Here is a 26,963-nt window from a genome sequence, read left to right as displayed (position 1 = left end):
TACGACGCTGCTCACTATGGGGCTCCAGTTAAAGGTTTGCTCACTGAGGACTTAAGTGTAGTCAGCTCACACTACTGTTCTGGTTTGTATTTGGAGGAATCATGTGCTTTAAAGTCTGTAAGGAAAACAGCTTCAGAAAACCAGGACCAGACACGGGCGCCTCTCAGTACTCCCCTGTTTGTGGAGATGAGTTTTCAAAGCACTCTGACACCTGTCCCCACCTGTCCCCTCACAACCACTCTGGAGGGAGGCAGGGCCCCAATTCATCCCCCAGGAAGCCGAGGCACGGGGAGGGATGTTTGCCTGAGGCCACATGGCAGGAGCCACCCAAGGTGACCTTTCCCCCCACTGACCTGCACTGTCCTTTGGTTCCACAAATGCTGGTGACCTGGGGGGAGGGGTGCAGTTACTGAGGGCAGCCCGCCAAGGCAGAGCACCGGGGTCCACCCCTGGGGTCTCCTGGGGAAGGTGGGTGCGGGCACAGCCAGCCATGCTCCCAGGAGCCTGGACACCTGTTAAGTTATCTCATATAAAAAGCTGTATGTGGCCATGACGGTCAAGTCCAGCCAGGAGTCAGTCACCACCAAGCTCAGGTTTGTGCGTGAGGAAGCAGTCTCAGCCGTCACCCCTCCCTTCCTGAAAGAGGTGTGGCTTCCAACAGCGCTGGGGAGGGGGCTCACGAACTGGGTTTGGGGGGGGCCTCCGGCTGGGAATGGAGGCTGTGGAGAAAAGCCCCACAGCCCCACAGAAGTGACTCACCACACAGGTGTCCCAGTCACAACCCTCCCAGGGAAGCAACCAGAAGCGGCCCTGAGGCCCCAGCGCGGCCCGCTGCCTGCCCAGCGTCCTGGCCTCTGAGAAGTGAACAGCCCCAGCGCAGCCCCTCACCGTGGGGTGACGGTGACAACAGTCCAAGTGCATTTTATTGCCCATATGACAGTTCAACACAAGGAAACACTCAACAGAAAGCAAACAGAGCTGGCTCCTTGTGCTCATCTCCAGACCCTGTCCCCCTCCCCGGGAGGCGCGGGCTCGGGGAGAGCAGTTCCTCCCACTCCTCCGTCTGGGGCGGGGCCAGGCCGAGCCCTCCCCCACGGCAGCCCCCTCCCGTGCAGCATGAGGTACCTGTGCTCCACGGAGCGGGCCGCCGCTCCTAGCTCCTGGCCTTTTCCTGGGTGAGCCTTCAGGAGAGCTGGGAATCACCCAGGGAGTGGGCAGGCAGAGGGGGGAGAAGGTGGGCATGGGAGGTGGCCAGAATGGAGCTTCCAGGGCAGGGGCACCCAGATCAGGGGAATGAAAAACAGGAAGCGGGTGAGTCACTGCAGTCAGTCCAGCGGGAACAGAGACCACAATGTGGCAGCACCTGTGCCCAGCGGGTGTGGGCACTCAGCCGCGGGGTCCGCCCTGCCAGGCAGCCTCACGTGGCCTGCCTCTGCCTGGCCGAGGGTTGCGTCCCCCAGCACTCACATCACTGATGCCCTAGAGCAAGGCCTGGGGAGAGAGGGGTGCTACCCCCAGTCCACCCAGAGCATCCCACTTTGTTTGTGGCCCCACCAGGTCCCGTCTCCATGGAATCAGTGCCCCAAGAAGGCCATAAACAGGTGATGTACCCATCTCCCCAGCAGTCAGCACAGACCGTGTTCTTTCTAGTCATCTCTAACCTCAGACCCGAGTCCGAAGAGGTGGGGGGCTTTTCCAGACAGCCCCTCCAGTGGCCCTACTTCCCAGTGTGTTGAATACGAACTCACAACAGATCTAACTTAGAATATTAAGACTGTTCCGTGTATTTCCTGAAGAGCTGTGGCTCAGGCCTGCTGGGTCCTGGCTGCTTCCGTCCAGGAGAACTGGTCCTCTTGGCCCTGGTCAGTCCTGAGCCCTCAGGCTCAGCAAGGGCTGGGAGCCTTGGGGACACTGATGCGGACTGTGGGGCGGGGGGCTCGGGCACCTGGCATGGGGACTGGGCCTCTCAGAGGTTCCTCTGCCACGTGGGCCCGGGCCTGCCCATCAGCCTCCCCGCTGGACCCCTCGGGGGTGCCTAGTAGTTCACGAGTTGAGCCGAGCAGATGCCATCCTTTTTGTCGAGCTGCAGGAGTCAAAGGTGCGGGGCTCAGTGGCCACAGCCGGGGGTGCATGACATATCCAGGCCAGGCCCCCATGCACCCCACCTTTCCTTGGCCTCTGCCTCCCCTCTCTTCAGCAAGCCCCTGGCATGTGCTGTGCTCCCCCTTTTGCCAGGGCAGCATGTTTCTGACCTCCAAGGCCCTATGCCCCTCACACTGGCAAGCAGAGGCCAGGACAGCACCCCCAGGGCCCCTGCCCTGCCACCCGCCCCTGCACCCCCCAGCACTGATGCCTGGCACCTGGTGGTCCTGGTGGTCCTGCCTGGGAGCCACACTGGGCTTCTGGGCCAAGGGCGGCTTCTTGGAGGTCCCACTGCGGGGGGCAGGGCTAGGCCGGCCGGGGTCCTCCTCGCCGGGCGCCCCCACGGTCCCGGCCAGCATGTAGTGCTGCTTCCGCAGCTCCCCCAGCCGCACACGCTCCACCTCCAGGGTCTTCTCCAGCTCCAGGACCCGCACCTGCAGCCCGCAATGCCGGTCAATGGACCCCACGGCCGTGGCCCAGGGAGTCTTCTTGGAGCTCAGCCATAGGAGAGGGACAGGAGGAGGGGACAGGGGAGGATGCAGGAGGGACAGGGGAGCAAGGGGGAGGGACAGGGGAGGCCGGCATGGAGGAAGCTGGGCTGCTGGGTGTGGGCGCCTACCTGGGTCTCCATTTCCTGCTTCTTCAGCTTGATGAGGGAGAGGCCGGAGAAGTCCATGGTGTCTGTGACCAGAGGGAAGGGTAAGTGTCCGGGTGCCAGCCCCCACCCCGGCTGCTACACCAGGACCCCAGCACTCGCCTCTGTCCTCGATCTGCTCCTGGCCCGACTTGGTAGAGGCCACCACGTTGGCGGCCATCTCGTTGACGGCGCGCGAACACTCCTGCAGGCGACTCAGGTGGGGGCTGTGCTTATTTGCCTTCACCTGCGGAGAGCGCGGGTGGGTCAGGGGCCCGCTGGGCTCACCCCCATCCCCTCGTCTCCCTGCCCAGAGCGGAGGAACCCGAGGTGAGAGGCTGAGCATGGGGCCTCACCTTGGAGGCCGCCACCAGCTGGGCTGTGCTGGCCGCGATCTCGTGGGAGCAGACGATGAGTTCTTCATACTTGCCCGTGTGAAGCACCACCTTGTCAGCTGACTCCCTGGGGGCAGAGCCAGGCAGGGCCTGGGTCTCCAGCCTCATGGACAACCGGGCCACCCCCACGCTCGCTCCCCAGACCCTGAGCACCACACACCCTGCGGTGCCCCACCCCAACCTGGGGCGACATACACCAGCTGTGTGGCTCCCCAGCCCACGGCCTTGGAGGCAGAGATGAGGCCTTCCGTCCACCTGGAGTTCTTGGCATAAAATTCCTGCTGCGTGGCTGCCCCCTAGTGGCGACAGGAGAGCAGGGCGGACCAATGAAGGACATCACAAGTGGCAACAGATGCCCCACTGAGCCCTTCTCCCCTCACCCCAAGCACAAGGGCGCACGCCCAGGCCACGTCAGGGGCGAAGCTATGATTCCCAGGCACGCTGCATGTGTGGGAAAGGTCTGCCATCACTGCACACTTCAGGTGTCTCGTGCCCGAAAGAGCCCCATGGCCAGGCTTAAGCCACAGGTGATCTGGGGTCCTGCCCCTTGCAGGAATCTGTGGCCCCAGGGGTGTGGGCCGCCCACCAGGGAGGGGCCCACTTGGCCCGGCGAGGGAGGTGCTGTCAGACCAGCGGGCAGCCTAGCTCACCCTGCCGCTCTCCACAATTTCCTTCTGCAGGCTGGTGGACGTTGTCACCAACAGCCGGATGGCCTGCCGAGACCAAGACACATGTCACTCAGGCGGCCCTGCCAGGTACAGAGCCCGCCCTGGGGTCCCAGCCGGCCACTCACCTTCATCAGGTCTGTGCAGGAGTTGAGGATCCTGGGGAGAGGAGGGAGGGGTGAGGAAAAGAGAAGGATCTGCAGTGTGGCCCCAGAAGCCTGAGGAGCGTAGGGAGTCTGGTCCTGCCTCTCGTGGGAAAAGCACTGGGCACTCCACAGGTGGGCCCACGGGGCGGGTGTGCTCTGCTGGTTCCCAGCCCTTCTTTCTAGAGCTGAACAGTCAGGGCAGAACCCCCCTTCCCGATCTGGGAAGGCTGCTGGGACCCGCCCCACCCTGGGGGGCAGAAGTGGGGCTCACCTCTCGTTCACCTCCAGCTTCACCCCGGAGCTGGCATGGCGGGCCTGGTTCATCATGTCCTACACCCAACAACAGAGCTCTGAGCAGGCTGGGAGGAGGGCAGCGTGGGAGGCAATGGCCCAGGGAGGGAAAGCCAGGCCCCCCCGCCGGCACCCCAGGTCTGACCTACAGGGGCCGTCTGTCCCTCACACGGAGGCCGAGTGCAGAGGTGGGTGCAGCCAGCACTCAGCCCAGCGCAGCCCCCAGGGCTCCTGCACGAAGTGGAGGCACCCCTGCACCGGATCCTCACCTCGATCCTCCGCACGGCATCTTCGATGGCCGCAGACGTGGCCGCCATCTCCTTGTCCACCATAGCCCCAAGCTCCTCCTGACGCACATCCAGGCTCTTGGGCTTCAGCTCCTGGGCGACGAAGGTATCCAGGGGTTAGACAGGGTGGATTTGACCCCTCGCCACCCCACAGAGCCTGGGAGAGAGGCTGGGGCAGCCGTGTCCTGTGTCCTGCAGCTGCAGGCTCTGCACATGGCACCTGTACAGCCCAAACTGGAAGGAGGTGAAGAAAAGTTGGGGATGTAAGCCCCACCCAGGTCCCCTGGCCTGTGCTCGCAGTCACGGCTGCACACCTCACCTGCCCCAGCTGAAGGATGCCCTGCAGGGGACCCCGCACCAGGCCAGGCCGGGCCTGCAGCAGAGCCTGCTGATCCTGCAGCTGCCCCATGAACTCCAGCGCCCTGGCCCCACACTCCCTGCAGGTGTCGATCAGGCCTGCAGGGAGAGGGCGGGGAGAGAGCCGTGAAGGGAGCTGGCTCCAGGAACCCTGGAAGACCCCACATGCAGGCCCCAACCCCGTCTGACACCAGGACCTGTCCACAGCCCCCTCTTGCCGGGGTCGCCCAGGAGGACCACTGAGATATAAAGTCAGGGCTCACTTACGGTCAGCAGGGTCAGTGGGGGCCAGGTGGGAGGTGGCGCTGCCGTGGACAATGGTGTCCGCAGCCAGGTGGGTGAACTGAGTCAGCGCTGCCACCAGGGCAGAGGCGTCTATGCAAGGAAAGTGGTGAACCTTAGCACTGCCGCTGCACAGCTCATCCAGCTCCCTGCCCAGCAAGCCAGAGACAGGCACCAATACCCCAGCTTAGGGGGGTGGAGGGGGAGGGGATCACGCAGCCAGAAAGCAGAATGGGAACCACACTCAGGTCTGTGACCCCAGGCCCACAGGGCTGGGTTCCTTGGTGGAGCTGGGCTCCCAGGTAGAGGTAGGGGAGGGGAGTACCTGCTCAGCTTCCTGATTATGGGAAACCTCCCCAGAAGCAGGAGGCAGCGAAGGCCCGGTGGACCCAGCACCGCAGCTGGCGGCCTCTGCCCTGCCCACTCCTGTCCCCGCTGTACTCACCTGCCCTGGAGGTCAGGTACTGGGCGTGGCCCTTCTCCAGGGCACTCACTGCATCCAAGGCCGCCTGGGCCCTGCTCACCAGGTAGTCTGCAAGCACAGGGAGAAGCAGTGAGGGGTGGAGCCCGGCCTGAGGCCCCATCATCCTCTGCCCGCCTCTCAGGGTGGGAGGGAAGAGAGGACCACAGCGCGAGCGCCTGCACCTGCACTGGGGGCGGCCCTACCCGGGGAGCTGGTGCAGCGCAGGTGCAGGGGATCGTCCAGCTTGCCCACCGCGTCCCGCAGGATGCCCTCGGCCTCAGCGGCTGTGCTCCGGAGCACGGCGAACTGCTCATCCAGGAGCCTTTGCTGCAGCCGCTGCTCCTGAGACTCCTGCCGGGAGAGGGGAGAGGAGGCTTAGACCCCGCTGCCCTCCAGGGTCAGCCCCATGGGCTGGCAACCAGCCAGGTCCCAAGCAGAGACCCTTGCTGGGGGGGAGGAGGTTCTGAAAAGAGGCCCTGCTCCACCTCCAGTGCTTTAGGCTCAGGAGTAAGGCGGACAGCTCAGGAATGAAAAGGAATTCTGTCCCGATTCAGCTGTTACACAGGGTGGGTGGGGGAAGGAGGCATGGGGATGGGGTGGGGATGGGGGATTGGGGGGGGATGAGGGGGATGAGGGGGTGGGAGGGGGAATGGAAAGGGCGGAGGAGAGGGGGAAATATGAGAGCGAGAGCAGCGAGGCGAGGGGCGGGGCGGGGCGGGGCAGCTACCTTGTCCGCTAGCCGCCCCTGCAGCTCGCCCCTCTCCCGGGAGCTACGCTGCTGCTCCTGGCTCAGCGCCTCCTCCTTCTCCCGAACCAGGCTCTGGGCCGCCAGCAGGTCCTCCTCCCGCTGCCGCACGGCACTGCTCAGCTCATCCTTCTCTGCACTCAGCGCATCCAGCCTCAAGCTCAGCTCTGACCCGCTCTGTGAAAACCTGGTGTGTGAGCGAGGCTTCCAGAGGCCGCGCCTGCCCTCCTCCCCACCTAATCAACAGACAGTTCCTGCGGCCCCATTAGACCGTGGGCCAAGGACCAAGTCCTGTTTCTCACGCATCCTCCCAGGTACTGGGTCAGAGCCCCACCCCAAGAGCACCGAGGGCCCCTCTGAGCCAACCCTAACTCCTGTCCCACCCGATCCCAGGAGGCCACCCTACCCAGCGGCCACCACACCTGCTCCGTGCGGCTCAGGGCCTCCTGCGCGCACACCAGCTCTCCAGCCTTGGCCTCCAGCTCCCTCTTCAGTTTCTCCAGCTGGTCACTCTGCTCCTCCAGCTGGGACGGGACAGGACAGCACATCACAGGGACTGTGGAGCTGGAGGGGACGCTGCGGGGTGGGGGGAGGAACCCACCAGGCAGGGCCTGTGCTCACTGGACGCACCTTCATCTCCGACTCCCGCTTCACCTGCTCCACCTGGAAGGCCAGCTGCTCCTTCACCCGCGCCACCTCCTCCTGGCTCTGCTGCGTCACTGTCAGCTGCTTGGCCGTGTCTGCGTTCTGCACAGGTGGGGGCCAGGCTCGGACTTGGGCTCTGCAGGCGCCGGGGGCTCCCCTCCTCCCGCAGGCTCTGCCCCCGCCCGGCCCACCTTCCGGAGCAGCTCCGCGTGCGTGTTGATGAGCTCGCTGTGCTTCTCCTTCAGCTTGCTGTAGCGCGCCTCCGTGGCGCTGGCCCTCTCTGTGCAGGAGGGGAAGGCCGTGAAGCCCACCCCGCGGCCCCCAGCCCACCCCCCACCGGCCCCGCTCGGCCCCGCTCGCACTCTCGGCCTCCTCGCGCAGGCCCTGGTTGCGCTCGCCCTCCAGCTGGGCGGCCCGCAGCTGGGACAGCTCGTGGCGGAGCTGCTCGTTGTCCACTAGGGCCTTCTGCTTCTGCTTCCGCTGCTCCTCCAGCTCGGCCTCCAGCGTGTTCACCTGGCCCTTCAGCTGTGAGATGTACCGCTGGGCCTGGGGAGGCAGGAGGAGCGTGGGTCCCGCGGGCGGGGCAGCCGCAGGGTCCAGCCCCCCTCGGCCGCGCCCCTCACCTCCAGCTTGATCTTGTCCAGTTCCGCGCGAAGCGAGTCCACCTCCCTCTTCAAGGTCTCAATCTGAAGGTCCCTGGGGACAGAGGTCAGGAAAACCCTTTTCCCAGGCCCACAGAGTCCTGGCGTTCAAGTTCTGTCAACCAGGACAGTCAGGAGACCCAGGCACAGCAACTGGTCTCATCAGTGGCCCCTTGGGATTTGGGCACCTCTAGTTCTCGTGGAGGCTATTTCAGTCCCCCAGGCCCTCTCACCTGTCATCCTTCATGGAGCCATTGGGGGGTCCAAACGTCTGCTCGAAGAGGTCGGCCACCACCTGCCACAGCAAAGCACGGTGACCTCTGCCCCAACTCCCCCGGTCCTCCTGGCCAGGAGAGAGAGGGAGACAGCCCAGTGACCGTGACCCCCCCAGCACCCCTCCTCAGCAAGGGGCAGCTCACCGCTGGCTCCCCAGCTGGGGGACCCGTGCTAATCTCAATGAGGTTCTCAGGCTCCTCGTCCTCTGGGGCCTCCTCTGGGATCACCACCACCGGCTTGATGTGCTCCGCCAGCGCCGATGCCCGCAGGAAGTTGGGAGGTCCCTGCGGGGGCAGTGGGTGGAAGGTGCTCAGCAGCCCCACCCTGCCAGGGAGCCCTCCCTCTGCCAACCCCACAGCCCACGTGGGGCACCGCCAGCTGCCCAGGGTCCTCCAAGCGCACACAGCCCAGGGCAGGCACCAGGGCTGCAGCGCAGCAGCGGCCTCTGGAGGGCGCCAGTACCTCGGGCAGCCGGGGGATCTGAATGAGTCGCTTGAAGTAGAGCATGTCAGAGGCTCTGCGGAAGAAGTTTCTGAGACTGCCGGGAAGGTGGGAGGGGAGGGACGCGGGTCAGAGGAGCCAGGCCCCAGCGGGCGTCCCCAGCGCACATGGCTGAGAGCCACAGCGCCTCTTCCCTGCTATCCTCAGCCCCACCAAGGCTGGTACCTGTGGAACTGCTCATGGAACCGGTCCCTGTGACCTTGCAGAGTGTCCGCAGGGAGACCTGGGGGCAGTAAGGTTTAACTGTAAGGTCTCACTGCTCTGTGGCTAAGAAGACTTCAGATCCACTGCCTCTCTTTCCCTTCCCCGTTCCTCCAGGTTCCAGAAACCACCATAGATTAGAGAGGTCACCTGCCACCTGGCCAGGTCCCGCCCACCATCGGGAGGGCCAGAGGAGACCCCTGTTGGGGGTCAGCTCTCTGCTGAGCGAGAGAAGGAACCGTGACCACAGCTCGCACAGCTCACTCATGACCGACTCTGCCGCACCTTCAAGGTGCACCCACACTCGTGTGCCTGGGGCTGACAGTGGAAGAGCTCACACACCCCGGGCCAGTGGGTCTCGAAGCAAGTCTGGGACGAGCCCTTTCCGAGGGTCTGCTGGGCCCAGACCCTTCCTCAACACAAAGGAGACGCCACGTGCCCGTGCCTGTCCGAACACTGCCTCCTCCTAGGCCAGACGTTAAAGAGAACAGCAAACACGTGAGACTATGCGACTCTTACTGTATCTCTGTTTTGGAAAACAGTGATTTTTCATAAGAAGAATGTTTTTATGTTAATGGATAATGGAGTTTATTACTGCTATATTTAATTAATAAATAAAGATATCTTGGTTTCATTCCTGTGTGTCTATCAACACAGCCCTCTGGGGCTTCGGCTGACCCTCAGGGCCCGAGGCAGGGGGTCTGGGGGGTACTCACAGGAGTGCAGCTTGAACATGAGCTTGACCGTGTAGTGGTAGAGGTGGCTGCAGTCCTGGATGACCTGGATGAGGGGGGCCAGGCGGCACTGGCCTGAGGACATCTGGGACACCGCGATGGCTGTGTTGAGCTGCCGGAAAACTGCAATAAAGAGGGACAGGAGGAGCAGCCTGAGCTGGGGAGCCAGGGAGGTGCAGGTGCAGAGCCCACCCTGGCCAGAACTGTAATGATGGCCGTGGTGAGGACAGTGGCATCTCACGGCACTGTCACAGCAACCCTGGGATGCGAAGATGGGGTGATGGCCCGGGGAACGGACGTTACAGCTCCTGGCCAGGCAGCGGAGCTCTACCTCAGGCCTGCGGACACCGACGGGCTCTCCTAGGCTAGGACAGACTCTGTGCACTGAAGCTGCCTAGAACTCAGGCCCAGCGCTCCCACCAACTAGGGTGACAGCAAGGGGGCAGCAAGTAGAATCTAGCTCAGCTCGGTGGGGGTGTCCCGAGAGCCTCCGGGGGGGAGCCCAGGACTAGGAGCTGGAGGGACAGGGTGACTTCGTGGGGCCTGTACCCACGGGCCTCCAGCTCACTCTGAACCTTTGGGAGGTAAGGAGGCCTGAGGCCATGCAGCCCCAAGGCCTCATCCTGCAGGCGTGGAAACAGGCTCACAGCTCAGGACACGGCTCTGCAAACCCCAGGTGACCTCAAAACCTCACCTGCACCCAGGGGTCAGTCTTCCCTGCCCCTGAGAATCAGCCTTTCATCCAATGGACCAAGCAGAAGGGAAAGGGACAGACATTCTGCTGCCCCAGCCGGCCTCCTCTCTGGGGCAGGGAGAGAAATGACCATGAGGAGGCCCCCAGGGCGGCCCACACGGGACAGGTTCTGGATGGGCAGGCGCCAAGCCAGGGCCCTGCTCTTGCTCTGCCCGGGGTGGGACCATCCGCCCACCTCCAGCAACACGAGACGCCAGGAGGGAAGGGACGAGGAGCAAGGCACTACATGCTGCCCCTCACCTGCTTAAAACTAAATTCCTAATGACATGTCATGTCAAGTACACTTTCCTTGTAGAAACGTAAAACACACGTAAAACACTATTTGGGCTTTCAACACAACGTAGCCATTTCTCCACTGAGGGGCGCTCAGGACATTTCCCAGGTTTGGCTGTTGGGGGAACGCCCTCCGGCCCCTGCGCCGTTTCTTAGGGAGGAGCCAGCAAGCGGGGTGGGGGCGCCCGCCTTGGGCTTCCTCCCCTCCCCACTGGGAGAGGCGCAGTTCTGCAGGGCAGCTGCCCTCCACTCCCCGGGTCAGGTCCTCGGCTGGCCCTCCTGGGCGTGAGAGGTTCAGATGCCCCCAGACTTGCCCGGCCTCAGGAGTCTAGACACCGGAACGCCAGGAGGTGCCCAGGCCCACCTCTTTCTAACCCCCGGTTTCCCCTTAAAAAGGCATTAGCTTCTCACCCCACTGCGGGGAGCGCTGAGTCACCCACAAGTTGTTATGAAGCTGCCACTTAGAACAATCACCTCTGCAGCCTGGGGAGGGCGAGCCCCCTGACACTTCCTGTCCAGCGGCTGCTGGGTTCCTGGGCTGGGAAATCCGACGTGACTCAGAGTCCTTTTTACAGCAGAGAATGGGCCAGATGGCCCAAACCAACTGTCACGGGGCAGGATCTGCAGACGCCAAGGTCGGTGGGAACTCGGGTTGCGAACCTGGAAAGGAGGCTTCTGGTGCCCCCTTCCCCATCCTCCCTGCCTTGAGGCCAAGGGAGTGGGTTTATTCAGTGTAAGAAATGGCCAAGACCGTGCCCTGGGCAAACCCAGCTGGGGCCTGGCGTCCTGCAGGGGCAGTAAAGGCCTCTCTCCCCCAGCTTTGAGGGCACCTGGAGGCCTCAAGACCTGCTCTTGGCAGGGGCGTGGACCTCAGGGGGCAGGTGCATTTAAGAGTGGTAAGTCAGGCTGGCCACTAGGGGTGGCAGGTCTATGTCCCTCTTGTCCCAATCCCGGGCCCTAAGGACTCACAATCAGACCCCAGATCACATCCTCAGCTACTCACCTGATTCAGAGAGCTTCAGCTCGCAGTCCATGTAATCAAACATCTCCACGGTGAGCTGGAAGCTACAGAGGGGGGTGGGCAGAGGAGGGCTAAGCCACAGGGGTGTGGGGCGTGCCCCCACAAGACGCCCCAGGTCAGAGAGGGAGCAAGTTCATCAACACGTCTTTGCAGATACAACAGTCCATCAGCCAAAAATGCCCAGTTCCAGGCACACCCCAATCCTTAGCTTTGGCCTCATCTCCTGAACATGACCTTCAGCCCCAGACCGAGCACAGCCCCCAGGGAAGCTGGGTGAGGGCCACTGTAGGAAGAGACAGGGGAACTCAGGGGAGGACTCACATGTTGTTGACGTCAGTCCCAGCGGCCTTCTCCAACACCTCGTCTGTCACCTCCAGGCCCGCAGGAAACTGGGGGTGCTGTGGAGAGGACACCCCCACTCAACCGTGGCCCCTCTCGGCCCTGGCCCGGAACCAATTCTAGCTTTTGAGGGAGGGAAAGGGGGCGGAGGAGCCCCCTCGCCTGTGGAGCCGCCATCTGCCCCGGGTGCCAGCTGAGAAGGGGCTGCAGCAACTGCAGAGACCAGGGGAGAGGGGACAGGGTGTCCAGCCGGAGCCAGAGGCCGCCCCGAGCCAAGGGCAGGGCTGAGACCACCTCCAAGCCCGCGGGAACGTGTCAAGGCCTTGACTTTCCCACCGGCCTGTCCTGAGTCTCCTCCGGGGTCAGGTTGGGTCAGGACAGAGCCCACCCTCCCTCTATGTCCTAGGACATCACGGAGGGAAGAGCCCTGGTCCCTGCAGCCCCACGACTCTCTGAGGAAACTACCTTAAGGTGGAAGGAGATCTTGGTCAGCAAGAGTTTGGTGTAAACATTCACCAGCTGTCCGTATCGGTCATGCAAATGCCCCTGCGGAGACAGGGCCCCGGGTAAGGACTCGGGAATCCCACAGGGCAAGCAAGGAAGCTGAGCCTGAGACGCGAGGCGGGTATCATTCCCTCACCCACCCACACTGTCACTTATTCACTCAACAAACACTGCATGACCCGCCAGAGGCGGCCAACCCCCTCTCTGCCTATCACTCTCTCTTCTTATCATTCTTGCCAAAGAAACTCTTGTGACAAGAGAGCTCTTTGTCCGGGGCAAGAGGCCAGCTCTGAGTTGGGATACTTGATTAAAATGCTGGTGGTGGCCGGGGAGGCACGTTCCAACGGGCGCGTGTACACATCCTCCCAGCTGCCTCCTCTGTCACCTCCAAACACCACGTCCCCTGCGGCCACGCCAGCTGGCCCTGCGTCTGCAAATGGCACCAAGGATGCCGTTTTCCATCCTTCAAGGGGCCTCCTCTCCACAGGCCGGTCAGTTCCCAGAAGCCACCTGACCCCGCCTGGCTGACAGGCCCCAGCAATGCTCCCAGGGGACAAAAAAGGCCAGAGGCACTCCCCTCCACCCAAGGGGTAGCCTAATTCCTGACGGTCTCGGAGTGGATCTAGCACACGAGCCCCGCGGCTCTGTGAATGAGAATCTTCTGGGGACCTTGCAGAAAACGCAGGTTTCTAACCCTGAGACTCAAAGGCAGCCGGTCTGGGGGGCTGGGAGTCTGCACCCCTCCCTCAGCCGGACAGAGCAGAGTACTGCCACACTCCCCAACTCACAGCAGCCAAGGGGCGAGTCATTTCTGGAGCCAGAGGGCCCACTAGTGACACGTTCGGAACTTCTGGTGCCAGGCGCTAAAAGCCAGGCTGTAATTTCTTTTACTGATGCTCACCTCCCCGAGCCGTGGCCCCACATAACATCTCTAACTTGCTGAGAGAAAGGCAGAGGACACCCATCCCAGGTGCTCCACTCCCTCAGCCCATGTGCTGGGGGCCCAAACTCCAAGCAGGACTTTCTGGGCAGTGCCACCTGCGAGGCGCTCGGGCCACGTGCCCGCTCCCCGCACCGGCTCCCCGCACCTACCCACAGGTCTCCAATCTCCCGGATGTTGCTCCGATACCGCTGGCAGTCATGCAGCACCTGCACGGAGGGGGAGATGGCGGGCAAGGATGAAGGGTCCCGGCCCCAACACGCCTGTGCCTGCACTAGCTGCGACGCCGAGCGCGCAGGGCCTGGGCCCAGGAGGCATGGAGTCATTGCAACAGGAGACCTGCCCCTTTGGAGAGCAGTGGGCAGCAGCTACTCACATTGGGGTGCCCATCTCGGAGGACCTTGTGGAGGACGTGGCAGAACTTCCAGCTGAGGATGGAGCTGCTGGGAAGTGGCAGACCGATGGCATAGGACCAGAAGGTGAAGGCCCCCTTCTCATGGTGGGTGCCCAGAATGATGCCTACCAGGTCAAGGCCAAGTGCAGGCAGCAGAGACTCAAGTGGGGGGAGGGCCGGGGTGCTCAGCAGGTACAGCTGGACAAGTGACTGACTGCAGAGGTGGACAGGGAAGGAGGGCCCCAGTTCGCCAAGAGCCATGGTTCTTGGCCAAGTAAGAGAAAGGCCAAGGTTACCGCCACGGATTTAGGTGGTCTAAGAGCCTAAGACAATAGGTGGCCTTCCCGAGATGGGACTTGGAGTCTGGAAGGAGGTGAGTAAGGCTGGCCCAAGGCCACAGGAGACACACCTCATCAGGCCACCTGCGGTGCCCACTGCTCCCCACATTCATTTTCCCCACGTCCTCCACCCACTCCCCCTGCTCCTGGGGCCCAGACGGACGGGGGCAGGAGGATACGCCGGGCATGCTTCTCCTTCACGGGGGCCTCCTGGGTGTTGATGGCTTTGCTGATGCTGATGGCCTGGGAGGAACAGAGGAGGCAGAGGTCAGAAACCCAGCCGGCAGCCTTCCTGGGAGAGACCCCACCAAAGGGGGAAAGGCTGACACAGACAGGACTGGCTCTTCCTGCAGGTTAATGGCAGGTGCAAAGGGGCGGCTGCCATGACCCGAGCCCTCACAGGCTGTGGACTCCCCCAAGAGACACACATCACCCCCACTTTGCCGTGGGGCACAGCCCAGAGAGACAAGGCCCTCACAGCCACTACATGTCCACCTACCCCGCCCCACCCTGAGCTAAGGGCCTCGGTGCTTGTGGACTGAGAAGAGCTGCTGGTGCCGTTAGCGGGAGGGACAGGACAGGGTCCCCGACCAATGCAGACCCCCAGGCCGGCCGGTGCCCCCAAGTCTCCCCCAGCTCCGGCACCAGGGCCCACACTGCCCTTCGCCCAGGCCGTCCGGGGAGCTGGCTGCGCAGGGCAAGGGTTCAGGGTGCTGTGCGCTCACCCTGCAGCCCGGCCCTGTGCAGGCTTGTCAACAGCCCGCCCAGCAGCGGTGGGGCAGGAGGGGACAGGGCGGAGAGGGAGCCCGTGGGCCAGCGGGGGCTTTTCCTTTTTACCCCAGAAGCCACTGTGCTCTCCACCTCTGGCTCGGGGACAACAGTAACTATCCCTGCCGGGCACGGAGGCCACTTCGCTCATCCACAGTCTACTGTGAACTGACAGGGGGCCTGCTCTGCAAGGCTGAGCGCTTTCTCCGTAAGAAAAGCAACCCCCTGGGAGCCGGCGGGGCTTTCTGCTCCGCCCCGCAGACCTAGGAGCCGATGGGGCTGGGGGCGGGGCCGGGCCCCTCCCTCCCACTCCAGCTCGGGGCTGACCTCCTTTCACACACAGCGACCATTGTGGCCATTCCTGGCGCGGGGCTGCAGGGTGCACACCAGGCCCCGGGGGCCACTGTCCTGGCATCAAGGCCGCTCTCCCAGCCTGGCCTCGCTGTACCAGGGACCTGAGAGAAACGCAGACAGGCTCTGGCTTCTCTTACTCTCGAAGCCTCAGCGAGCCAGATGCGGAAGGTTCCCCGCACCCATCTGTTCTGTGTTTGCCGACCCTCTGCCAGCATGGCCTCCCTGAGGCCACACGCCCGTCTTCATTCAACAAGCATCACTGAGAGAAGCTGGGCCCCCGCCCCACCCGGCAGAACTCTGCCCATGGTAGTGGCGATGAGGATGATGATCAACAACCAGCAGCTCCCGGCACAGGGTGCAGGCTCCCAGTAACAACCTTGGCAACTCATCACGAGCCCACTTTCCTGATGAGGAAACTGAGGCTCAGGGAGTTCAGGTATCTTGTCTGTACAGCTCATAAAGGCAAAAGGTCTGGCTGACTCCACGCTCCGTGTCCCTAACGACCCTGCTATACAGCCCCCAGGCACCTCCCTCCAGTACAGCGGATGCCGCAGTGCAAGGGAGAGGGGGTGAGGGCCGTGGCTCCCAGCAGCAAGCAGCAACAGCTCATAAGCAGGGAGCGCCTGTCTCCGGGGGTGTGTAACCCCATCCGCCAGCCCCCCTGACACCTGAGCTGGCTCTTTTGACAACTGCCACCTGGTCCAGAAGGTCCCAGGCAAGAATAGAGCAGAGCCGAAGCCACACATGCAAAGCAGGCTGCCCAGGAGGCTGGGAACGCAAAGATGCAAACTGCAGTCCCAGGGCAGACGCCAGGAAGGGTGTGCTCACGTCTCCCTCCTGGAGAGCAGCCCTCCCTGCCCTCCCTGCCCTCCCCTAGGGCCTGCACACAGCTGGGAACGGGAGCAGGGACACACCCTGAAGGGAGGGAGGGAAGCGCTGGGGCCCAGGGTTAAGCATTCCCGCCCCCCAGTCTTCCCCGCAGGCCCCTAGGCACACAAGCTTTCACTTCATCATTGGTCCAAATGTAAACCGAGCGCCCTCTTCCGGCTGCGCACCAGACCTCCAGAGAGAGCACCTGCCCCTCCCCTCTGGGGTCTCTGCTAGCCTATCACCCTCCTGGCCACCCTATTTAAACCTCCCTGACTGATGCTCCTCCTTGTGCTCAGCACCCCCGACGACGACAACGGTGTCTTCCTGTCTGTCACCCCCCCCAGCCCCAGCCCACGTCAACGCCAGGAGGGAAGAGGCTCTGCCCCTGTGCTACGGGGCCGGGCACATGGGAGGTTCTCAAAAGCAGAGAGGTAGGCTCCGGGAACCCAGTGAGACGTGGTGACTCAGGCACACGGCACCGCTGCCTGGGCACCAGGCCTCCCCCCACCCCTCCCCCCACTGGCTGCAAGAACAGGGTCCCTCCCGGCAGGAACACGGCCCTGTTGTGTGCAGGCGGCAGATGTGTGGGCCGGGAAGCCTCACAAGGAGGCACAGTGCTCACACAGAGGGGGTCTGTGGACGCTGCACAGGCCCGCTTTCCCTCCCGGGCGCCGCAGCCAAGCCTCGTCCCAGGAGGCGACGGCAGGCCCCAGGGACGCCTGTCGCCTCCCCTGACCGTCCTGAGTGGGCCACAGAGGTGGGGAGAGCACTGGGGTTCTTCTCTGCAGCCCTGGCGTCTGCCCTGGGTGATTCTGACACAGCTTAGCTTCTGGGTTTACAGCAGAGGCAGCTCTGACTGCCAGCAGCACTTGGTTCTGTCTGTCTACACAGCATGGCATCCTCACGCCGGCCCAATGGGTGACTGTGGGAAAACTGAAGGATAAGGGGGAGTCAGAGGGGCATCATGGGGGCTCTCTCCGGCCTGCCAGACTGAAAATGGCCCCCACCCGCCCTGGTACAGCCACGGGGCAGCTCTGACAACAGCAAGCACAATCCATCCGACGGGCGGGCGGGATCGAGGGCGGGGGAGGGGGCTTCTGGGCGAGGCAAGCTTCCAGCGGACTGGACTGACGAGGGCCCCGGGGTCGAGATGGAAAAGCCAGAGACGGAGAGAGGGCCCTGGGCGACCGTCTGGGGCTTTGTTTACTGGGACGCTATCTGACTCTGAGAGGTCGGCGCCGGGGTCGGGGCTGGGAGCAGCTCTCCCCACTTCTGAACAGGGGCAGCAAAGCGCGACAAGGGCAGTAACGGTGGGTCTGTGAGACCCCGAGATATGCCCAGAGAGACTCTGGGGGAGGGAGCTGGAGGGTCGGCAAGGACAGCAGAGGGCGGGTGGACTGTGAGGGCGGTGATTAAAACAGCTTCCGACAGCTGCTGCTCCTTCTGGGCTAGAAAAATCCGAGCTCAGGCCCCGGGGAGGCGCCTCGCCGGGAACCCTCCGAGAGTCTGCACCTTGTTCCACCCAGCGCCCGGACTCCCGGCGTGGGGCCTGACCCTCCGCAGGGCAGGGTGGGGACCACGCCGCGGGCTGGGAAGGCTCCAGCAGGCTCCGGACACACAGCCAGACTCGCCAGCACTGAGAAGCCCGCAGGAGGCGCATTTCATGCCGCGAGGCCAGCAGACTGTCTCAGTAACTGAACAAAAAAACCGTGTGCCAGGCACGGTGCTGAGCACCTCATTTAATCTAAGTAACGCTGGTGGCAGGAAAATCCAAGCAAGGAGGTAAATCACTTGCTCAAAGGTCAATGATTAAATGCTGTTGGGCACTGACACCCTGCCATGCACTGTTCTAAGCACTGTCCCCACACAGACGACCCACACCCAAGCCCCCATGAACCTGGCAGAGCAGCTCCCAAGGTGGCTGGGCAGGACTCAGACGGGGTGCTTCAGGCACCACTGGGTCCCAGGCCGCCTGTCTCACTGGAGGAGGGGTTGGGCCAAGGGGGCCATGAGCCAACACAGACGTCCTTCCCTGTCCCACCGCAGGGACCCGCTCCAGAGGGCCTGCTACCACTCAGGGAGGACCTAGGCCCACTCCAAGTCAGGATGCAGATCTCGGATCTGGGAGTTGTTCAAACCATGGATGGTAACAGCAACCAGGCGGCACCAGGCAGTTCACGGGGCTCCTCCAGGCCTCCCCTACTCCTGCTGGTGAGGAAGGGCTTCTGACTCCAAGCCCCAGCCTTTCGCTCAGTGGCTTCTGTCCTGCAACCAGGGTGGGGATGTCCGGAAACGCCTCTTACGAGGGCCCCACCGGATCCATGGGAGCCAGAGCCTCAGGACACACCTGTCCCTGCTTCCAGGAATAAACTCATTCTTGTTCGTCTAATAAAAATCCAGTCTGGTGCCAGTAGAAGCGCCGGAAGTCAAGCCTGAAGAGACAATCCCAGGACCTAGCCAGACAGAGCCACCAATGGCATTGTTTGTCCCTAGACCGGTGACTGCACGGATACTCAGGAAAGCACCTTGGCGCTGTTCAGCAGGGAGGACACATGAGGCAGCCAGGCTGGGGCAGGCGAGGCTTGTCACCTGGTATGGACTTGAGACAGAAACCTTGGGGTACAGACACCATCAGCGAAGCCAGGAAACCAGGCCGGGACGCTCGGGTCAGCGGCAGCAGCGACGCTGTTCCTGCCCCATTGCTTGTGGGGCTTCACGCCAGGCAAAGGGGCCCCACAAATTTCAGGAAGAGCCAAGCAGTCGGGGGACAATGTCGGGGGACAGTCACTGAGGATGGAGGAGGAGCATGAGCCACTCATGGGGCCACAGCCCCTCAGCCCAACGCGTACCAACACTGGAACACCGTTCTGGAAACCCACAGCCCTCGGCAAGGGGTCAGAGCTGAGTGACCATGGAGGCGGCAGCCCTGGCCGTTCCCTGTGAGCTCCAAACCCTCCAGGCTGTGGGGAGCTCTGCACAGCAAAGGATACGGACTCGGGGAGACCCCTTCCCCAGAAACCCACGCACTGGCAGCCCACACAAATAGAAACAAATACATATCTTCTCGCCCAGTTTCAGCCCATGGACTCCGCATCTGTCCACCCAGACTCACCAGACTTCACTTTAGAAACTTCCCCTTTCCCGCCTGGGAAGCAGGAATAAAAAAACCATCAAACAAAACCTTGCTTTGTTCGAGCCACATGTGTCTTCCTTCTGTCCCTCAAACAGGGCAAGCCAGGTCCCACCAGGTCCCACCTCCAGGCCTGGCTGTGCTTCTGGGGTCACCTTGCTCGGAGATAAAACGCCCCTCCTGAGGGGTCTCCCCTAAACACCTTAACTAAAGCAGCCCCTCCCTCCACACGGACAGCACCCTCCTGCTCACGTTCACCCAGGACATTTGTTATCTGAAACCAACTCATCTGCTGACCTTTTATAGTTTCTACCTCCGACCCCTGAACAGATGCACTTGGCATGAGAAATCCTGTTGGTCTTGCTCCCTGTCGCACCTCCAGTCCTGAGACCCGTGCCTGGTGGTCAATATATCTTTACTGGATGAGTGAAAGAGCGAACACTTGAATGAACAAAAGCTCTTTCAAATATAAGTACTGGCTAAATTCAAGGCAGTGAGTGTCTCTTTCTCCAGCTAATAATTTAATCACTGGAATTAAACAGTAAAGGCAACTATAAAACAGTTTCTATTTTTAAAATCAACCCTGAAATGAATCAGACTTAATCCTCCTTGTACTGTTATCATGACGCTTAACAGTGGCACTTGGCAGGGACAAAAACATCCTTCAAAGAGCGGGGGCACAGGGAAAGGCAGAGAGGTGGGTCAGCCTGCTTCAGTGTTTTCAGAGTTGTCTGAAGGACAGAGAGATCCCATTCAAACGCTTTTGCCACCTCAAAGGCCATTGATGAAAGCAAACACAGGATTTCTGCAGCTGAGGCAGCGGCTGAATGTGGTCACGTGCAAAGCAGCAGGGAGCTCAGGGCCGGAGGTCTGGGGCTCAGTCACTTCAGCTCACGGGAGGTCAGTGGAGCAAGGCTGTTCCTGCCAATTCGACTGTCTTTCCCCTTCATTCATGTCCCCTGTCCCTGCTCTCTCAAGCCAGGCCTCTCAATCATTTCACCGTTTACGAAACTGGAGGGAGGGCAGTGCTTGGAGGAGGGCATGAGCCACGGGCAGGAGCCTCCCACTCACCAGGATGAAGTTCACAGGGGCCACTACCACCTCTCCCCAGGGCTCTGCAGGTGACAAGTGAGGAGGAAGAGGAGGAGTAGAGGAGGACGTGGCCCCGAGTCCCACCTCCAGGATGGACGGGCAGCTTCCCTCCCTGGGCCCTGGTGACATGTCTCCACAGACCTGTCTGTCCCATAAGCCAGGGGGCTGAGTCATTCCCTGGCAGGAGAACCTACGGCAGTTTGAAGACTGTTTATTTTAGCAAGATGGAAAACAGCCCCGCCACTACTAAACTTTTCTCCAAGGGCCCGGTCTCTCCCTGCAGTGGGTGCCACTGCCTTTCAGGCCTCACCGAGCAGTGGCATCAAAGGAAGACCACCGGCCTCCCCCGGCTGGCTCAGCACACACACCGAGGGCGGCCCCTGGGCTGGGCACTCCTGGGTGCTCGGACAAAAGAGGGGCCAACACTGCCCCTGTCTGAGGATCTTGGGGTACAGGGGAAAGTGCTTAGGGGCTCAGAGCAGGAGGCAATGCAACCTCTCCTCCGTGACCCTGGATCTAAACACACGGCCACCCTCACGTCCATCCACTCCCGCAGGGTCAGCGCAGTGTTTGGGGAGACGGATACAGTGTGAGTAACATCGCGAGAACTAGGGAAGCCCAGTAAGGTGCGGGCAGGAGGCGGGCAGTTGATGGCTTTGCAAACAAGGTGATATTTGAGTCCACCGTGGAATCAGGTGGAGCAGGGGGAGGGTATCGCTGACAGTGCAGCCCGGCTGGCACAGGCCCTTCAGGCCGGAGTCTCAGGTTAGCCGGCTGGGTTTCCCTGTCTCCCAGCCAAGCAGGCCTAGACTCGACTCCAGAGTTTCCACTTTGAGCTGCTGGACTGCAGCGCCCAGGCGGGTTTCATTCACAAACGGGCAGGCCTGCCGGCCTGGGGGCCAGATCAGGAATGCGGGCGTTTCTGCCAAGGCACCTACTTTGGGCTTCCCCTGGGAGTACCTTCCAGAGGATAGTGTCGCCTGGAATCAGGGGCCTGCTGTCCAGAAGAGGGGGGGCGGGGTCTGGAACATGAGCACAGCAGGATCTCTCTTCCAGGAACAGCTGTGCCCCACCTTCCCACCTCGGCCCAGCCCTGGCAGGGATCCGCTTCTCTTCCCAACAACCCAGCCCCGCCCTCCTCATTTACAGAGGCTGAATGAGGGACACAGGAACAGAACCCAAGAGGGCATCATTTCTCCTTTCAGTCCAGCCTGCTTTTCCGTGCACAGCTACTCAGTGCAGCATTTACTCTGCATCGGGCACGGTGTCGTCCTGCAAACCGCACAGCCGCTCCGTGTCTCGAGCACTGCTATTATCTCCATTTTGCAGATGGGGAGACTGAGGCACAGTCTTCCCCTTAACTGCCCTGCCACAGCGCACCTGTCCATCTCCCACCTCCCCCACTCCTTCGCTGAAACGAAACCTCTTGTCCAGGAGAATGATCTTTATTATCTTTGCATAGTACGCCCCAGAGCACCGGAAACAAGCCAACAGACACACAGTAAATGTCCTCATGAACGTGTCGTGGGACAAACATGCATCAAAGATGGGAAGGGGGAGGGGAAGGAGGAGCAGCCCCAACCCCGCCCTGGACCAAGAGGTCAAAAGATACCTGGGGAGCCCAGGGGGATTCTGGCAGGACTCCCCAGGAGCCAGGAAGTCAGCTGCCCTGAGCATCACCAGTCAGCAGAACCAGGTGGATGGTGTCTCAGGGGCGTGAAACAGCAGCACAATGAGGGGCGAGGGCACAGCTCACCACCCGTGACCCACCCCAGCTGGCCCTGCTCTGGGGGCGGGAGAGGAAGCAGCAGGTGCTGATGTGCGGCGCCCGTCCTAGGTGGGTTGTCAGCCTGCTTCTTTCTCTTCTCCTTTTCAGAAAGCCTTGGCCGGCCCCTGTTCTCCAGCCCCTCAGCCAGCCTGCACGTGCCCCAGGCAACCGGGTGGGCGGAGCTGGGGGTGTTCTGCCTTCCACTACAGGGTTTAATTTCCTCCCAAACTCAGGGGTGAGGGGACTTTTTTAAAAAAAACATTTAAATGAGGCCCCAAAGGGTTAGTGACTTGAGTGTGGTAACGCCACAGTGTCTGCAAGGAATAATGAAGACAGACAGGGAGTCCGCCTGCCTGCCCAGCAGAGGTAGGGTGACAGCACGGGTGGGAAGGAGAGTCAGGGCAGAGGAACAGCGTGTGCCAAGGATGGGAGTCTGAAAGACCACTGCCTATTTGGGAACAGCCTTCAAACCAGAAGCTCGAGTTAAGTTCCCAAACCCGTCTGGGCCCTGTGGCTTTAATAATGAGATTCTAAAGAGTTCCTGGCTGGGAAACTTTAAAAAAAAAAAGATCCACATGTCCAGGGCTTCAATTCAGGCCAGTTCACACCAAATCACCAGCATTTAGACGCTGGCGTGTTTATAAGCTCCCCAGATGCTTCTCAACCCGTGCCAGTCAATCCAGTAGCTGCTGGCCATGTGTGGCTACTGAGCATCCCAAACATGAGCCCAGCTGTGAGTGTCAAACACAGAATAGATTTATTGACGGGGGTATAGCTCAGTCAGTGGTAGAGCACGTTTAGCACGCACAAGGTCCCGGGTTCCATCCCCAGTACCTCCTTTAAAATAAATAAACCTAATTACCTCCTCCCCCTCCCCAAAAAAGCAAAACAAAAAAAAAATTTTTTAATGGATTTATGAAGACTTGATAGGAGCAAAAGATTGTAAAATATCCCATTCATAATTTTTATAGTGATTACGAGTTGGAATGGTTGTAGTTTGGATACACAGGGCTAAATAAAATATATGATTAAAATGAATTTCACCTGCCTGTTTATGTCAGCGTGGCTCAGTAATCTAAAAATAATACACATGTGGCTCCCATTCAGTTTCTACTTGATAGCACTGTTCTCATGCGAGCCAGGCTGAGAAGCCCCGAGTGTCAATAAATGTTAATCTTTACAAGATTTCGATCCTACAAAGGCTGCTGAGGGGACACGTCACTCACTGACCCGGAAAATTGGACCTATGAACTGTTTTCCACCTGCTGCTCCCCCTCCCCAGCTCCGTTCCTACCAGAAAACCCCTAACACCTGGGTAGCTTTACCCCAACGCCTATAAAACCCCACCACCACCCCCGGGCCTGGCTCACTGAGCAGTGCGGCCCCTCTCGTCCTGAGAAGCTTTCCTTCTCCTGCAGGGGAAACTGAGTCCCAGAGCAGCAAAGGGGCTCACAGATAAGGAAAAAGCAAGCTTGGAGTTTAGCATTTCCAGGACTTCTATCTGCTGCGTCTTCACTCACAATAAGCCTCAGAGATTGATTTCCTCTCCAGTAGAAGGTTGGAAATCGTTCTCAAATTTTAAAGCTGTTTTTTGAGGGGGTGGGGAAGGGAGAAAGGTGGCCAGCTGACCATGTGCACAGCACTAGACTACACGTTTCTGCATTCTGGATGCCTTCATTGCTTATTGCTGCTATAACAAATCGCCACAAACTCAGTGGTCGAAAACAACACAAATTTAGCACCTGACAGGACTGGAGGTCAGCAGTCAGCATGGGTCTCATGGGGCTAAAGTCAAGGTGCCAGCAGGGCTGCGCTCCTTTCTAGAGGCTCTACTTGCCTTTTTCAGCTTCTAGAAGGACGCCCGAGTTCCTCCCTCTCCAAAGCCTGCGATGGCTGGGGGAGTCCTCACCTCGCCTCTCATCACTCCGACCTCCTCTCCTGCCTCCCTCTTCTACTTTTAAATGCCCTGTGACTACACTGGGCCCACGGGGACAACCCAGGCTAAGAGCCTACGTTAAGGTCAGCTGATGAGCATTTTCCTATCAGGGACTGTAAAACACTCACAGGTTCCCGGAATTAGGACACGGACACCTTTGAGGGGCCATACTTGAGCCCTGCCTCTCTGTATCTACACCTTAAGACAGCCCTAAGGAGTACATGGAATTACCTCTATTTTCACAAGACGAGGAAACAGATTCAGGAGTTAAGTAACTTGCCCCGGGACACAGGCTAGCAGTCAGGTACACCTGCCTACCAGTGCCTTCCACAATACCACGCCACTTTTTAACAAGACAGGCAATTTTCAGGTTCAGAATACGGGTATACCATGTTCCACAGTATTCTGCATTCAGAATAGCACCACAGCAAAAACCCAATACAATGTTGTCACTTCCATTTTGAAAAGGGGTTTTACCACCAAAGGGACTGTAGTCATAGGAAGGAACAGACCAGCTTTCTGGGCGCCACCTCTGGGATTTCACACACACACTCAAATCATGCAACAATCACAAGTACCACCACTCGAAGGAAGCACACTGCCCTCCCTTCACACTCCTGACCAGGGCGGGGAAAGGACCTTTCTGCAAAAGAGGGTGTGACCTGCCAAGAAAGCTACTACGGAGACATTTTTCCTCCTCCTGACCCAGGAGGAAAAGTGAGGCCGGCAGGATGGCGGGGACTTAAATTCTAAGGAAGCCCAAGTGCCCCTCTGCTACCCAGGGTGCTGTGGTTAACATGAAGACACAGGGGTTGCATCCTGAAGGGAAGGTGCGTCCGCGGGTGGATGTGTTACTTTCCGTCCAGAAGGAGGTCTGAAAGCAGCAATCTCAGCTGTCTGCATCCTTTCCACCAATGGGGACTGGCTGACAGCTCACTAGATATTTCTGGGAGTGATCTAATTAAATATTAATCGTGCACAAAACCTTATTCCTACATCTCTCAATAAGTCACTCTGAAGACAAGCAAACCCAGACAATGAACTCAAACTCCATTTTTGCAGAAAAAAGAGCCCCAGAATGGGTAAAGCCTCTGAGATTCACCTATTACAAATTATTCATTATAAGTCACCCTCTTGGGCCGCGAGAAAAACCCAACCAGAAAAAAACAAAACACGCTCTTGTTTATCAAACCAACCACCAAATGTGTGTGGTCCAGTAACAGGAAGAGATTCTTTCCCTTTGAGCTTTAGGAAGGTTGCCCTTGATTTATAACAATTTAAGGATAAGATCAATAAACTTTAAATTTCATCTCCTCTATGTAGCAATCAGACCTCTTTATACCTCCTCAAAAGTACGGGGAAAAACTAAAAATCAGTGAATGAATCAAGCTCTGACAACACCCAGGTTCTCTCTGCCAATTAAAATTTTCTCCCCATCCTTCCACAAGTTCCTGGCACAATTAATTACATATTAATGACTTTAAATGCCACATTTGTTTTTCTGATGGGCTTTCCGGGCTGAAAATATACCGTGGGCCAGATGACGATCACAAGGATAAATTAATAATTTGCAGCGAGGTTAGTTCAGCACTAGGATTTCAGAGCCAAGGTTTCATGATCATTTTCCTTGTTAGTCTCAAGCACAAAGGTTAGATGTTTCCCCTGCATTTTTTTTTCCTTACTTCAAAATGAAAGTTGTAAGCTGCATGTGCTAACTTGATCTAAAAGAAACCGCAGAAAAAAGTCACTGCTCCCCGCAGGGAGACGTAGGAAGGAACCTCTTGCTAGTGGCAGACACAAACGTCACCATCCCGCTTCACACAGGGGTGAGAGGGGTCCTTCGGGCTTCCTTTACTTCTGAAGCAAAAGTTTTCTGCTGTTTCAGTCTTGGCTGACTTATTTTTGGCAAATAAACACCTATGCTCTCCCCCTCCCCCAGGCGTAAGAACACCTCAGTGTTTGTAAAATAAAAAGGAACAGAAAACCAGAAAAAGAGCAACACCCTCAGCAGCGTGGTCTCAGCAGGAGCACATGGGCAGATACACACTCCCGTCATTGTTTCATTTTTAAAATAACCTTCCCAGGATAGGCCACCCCCTGGAAGAGATGCAGGCGCGTGGGACGTGCGGGAAGGGAGCCCCAGGAAGTTTCTGTCTGTCAGGCGCCGGCATTTAATAAGGGGGTGTGAACCTGTTTATATGTGGGCCAGCGCTCGGGCAAACAAGTCTGGCTACATACGTGAAACTTTTCGCCCAACAGATAATAAGATACCGTGCGGCCCTGAAAACAGCTCAGGAGAAAAGGAAACAAGGAGTTTCCTTTAAGGAAATGCATTGCTTCCCCGAGGAGGGGGCTTTTTTTTTTTTTTTTTAAGGCATGGAAGAAGGTGGCAGGGGTCCGGGAGGGGCGGCACTCCCCGGGCAGAGAAATCCAGTCGGGCTGGGCCGGACGGACCAGGGCACCGAGGCCCTGGACGCACCTTGACCCACCTGGCCCACCGCCGTGTCTCGGCCCCCTCCCGCCACCTCAGCTCCCGGCCACCTCGGTCCCCGTCCGCAGCTCAGACCTTGTACACCTCGGTCGCCGGCAGCATCTCAGTCCCCGGCCACCTGGGTCCCCCGCCACCCCGGGCCCGGCGCGCGCTTCCGGTTCACCTGCGCGCGGGGCGGCTCGGGCGGCGGAGGCCGGGGAGCCAGGTGGCCGTGACCGAGAGGCGGCCGGCGGAGCGAGGTGGCCGGGGAGCGGCCCGAGCCGCGGGCGCTCCGGAGGCGGGCGCAGGCCGGGCCCCGAGGGACGCTTGCGAGGGGAAGGGGAAAGGGCGCCGCCCGCCCTCCCGCCCGCGGCCCCGCCGCTCGCCTGGGTCTTGTCGAACTGCTCGCGCTCGGCCTCCAGGCTGTGGCCCGGCCTGCGGCTCAGCACCCGCGCCGGCACGTTCTTGATGCTGTTCATCCTGCCGCCGCCGCCGCCTCCTGCGCTCCCGGGCCCGGCTCCGCGCGACTGAGCGCGTAAGACCGCCCGCCCGAGCCTAGGCACCGCCAGGCCGTCCGCAGCTCCGCGCCGCGCCGCCCTCCGCCCCC

At 60.2% G+C, this 26,963-nt stretch overlaps 1 protein-coding gene across 1 annotated transcript; it reads right to left on the bottom strand.

The window, feature by feature from the left end:
• Positions 1 to 905: 905 nt before the first annotated feature.
• HIP1R (huntingtin interacting protein 1 related) lies at positions 906 to 26,963 on the bottom strand. The gene is made up of 32 exons (XM_072953574.1): positions 26,743 to 26,963; positions 14,148 to 14,211; positions 13,613 to 13,755; positions 13,389 to 13,445; positions 12,258 to 12,338; positions 11,775 to 11,851; positions 11,436 to 11,497; positions 9,388 to 9,528; positions 8,636 to 8,693; positions 8,432 to 8,507; positions 8,113 to 8,253; positions 7,927 to 7,988; positions 7,676 to 7,748; positions 7,415 to 7,598; positions 7,244 to 7,332; positions 7,038 to 7,154; positions 6,830 to 6,931; positions 6,390 to 6,584; positions 5,866 to 6,013; positions 5,645 to 5,731; positions 5,185 to 5,292; positions 4,880 to 5,016; positions 4,543 to 4,653; positions 4,254 to 4,312; positions 3,965 to 3,995; positions 3,822 to 3,884; positions 3,367 to 3,467; positions 3,133 to 3,238; positions 2,900 to 3,023; positions 2,762 to 2,823; positions 2,361 to 2,576; positions 906 to 2,083 (listed from the first exon to the last, which is right to left on the bottom strand). The coding sequence occupies exons 1-32, from the start codon at positions 26,833 to 26,835 to the stop codon at positions 2,036 to 2,038; spliced, it is 3,216 nt and encodes a 1,071-aa protein (XP_072809675.1). The 5' UTR covers positions 26,836 to 26,963; the 3' UTR covers positions 906 to 2,035.

This window comes from Vicugna pacos, chromosome 32 (genome assembly GCF_048564905.1).
Source record: "Vicugna pacos chromosome 32, VicPac4, whole genome shotgun sequence".
NCBI lineage: Eukaryota > Metazoa > Chordata > Mammalia > Artiodactyla > Camelidae > Vicugna > Vicugna pacos.
The sequence above is the reverse complement of the archived record's forward strand: the minus strand, read 5'-3'. Positions and strand labels throughout refer to the sequence as shown.

Bases quoted from the DNA above. Each gene is read 5' to 3' on its own strand.
- HIP1R (XM_072953574.1), bottom strand. From the start codon at position 26,835: ATGAACAGCATCAAGAACGTGCCGGCGCGGGTGCTGAGCCGCAGGCCG. The intron at 13,446-13,612 runs GTGAGTAGCTGC...CCCTCCGTGCAG, and splicing joins TCCGAGATGGGCACCCCAAT to GTGCTGCATGACTGCCAGCG. The intron at 12,339-13,388 runs GTAGGTGCGGGG...CTGTCTCCGCAG, and splicing joins GGGAGATTGGAGACCTGTGG to GGGCATTTGCATGACCGATA.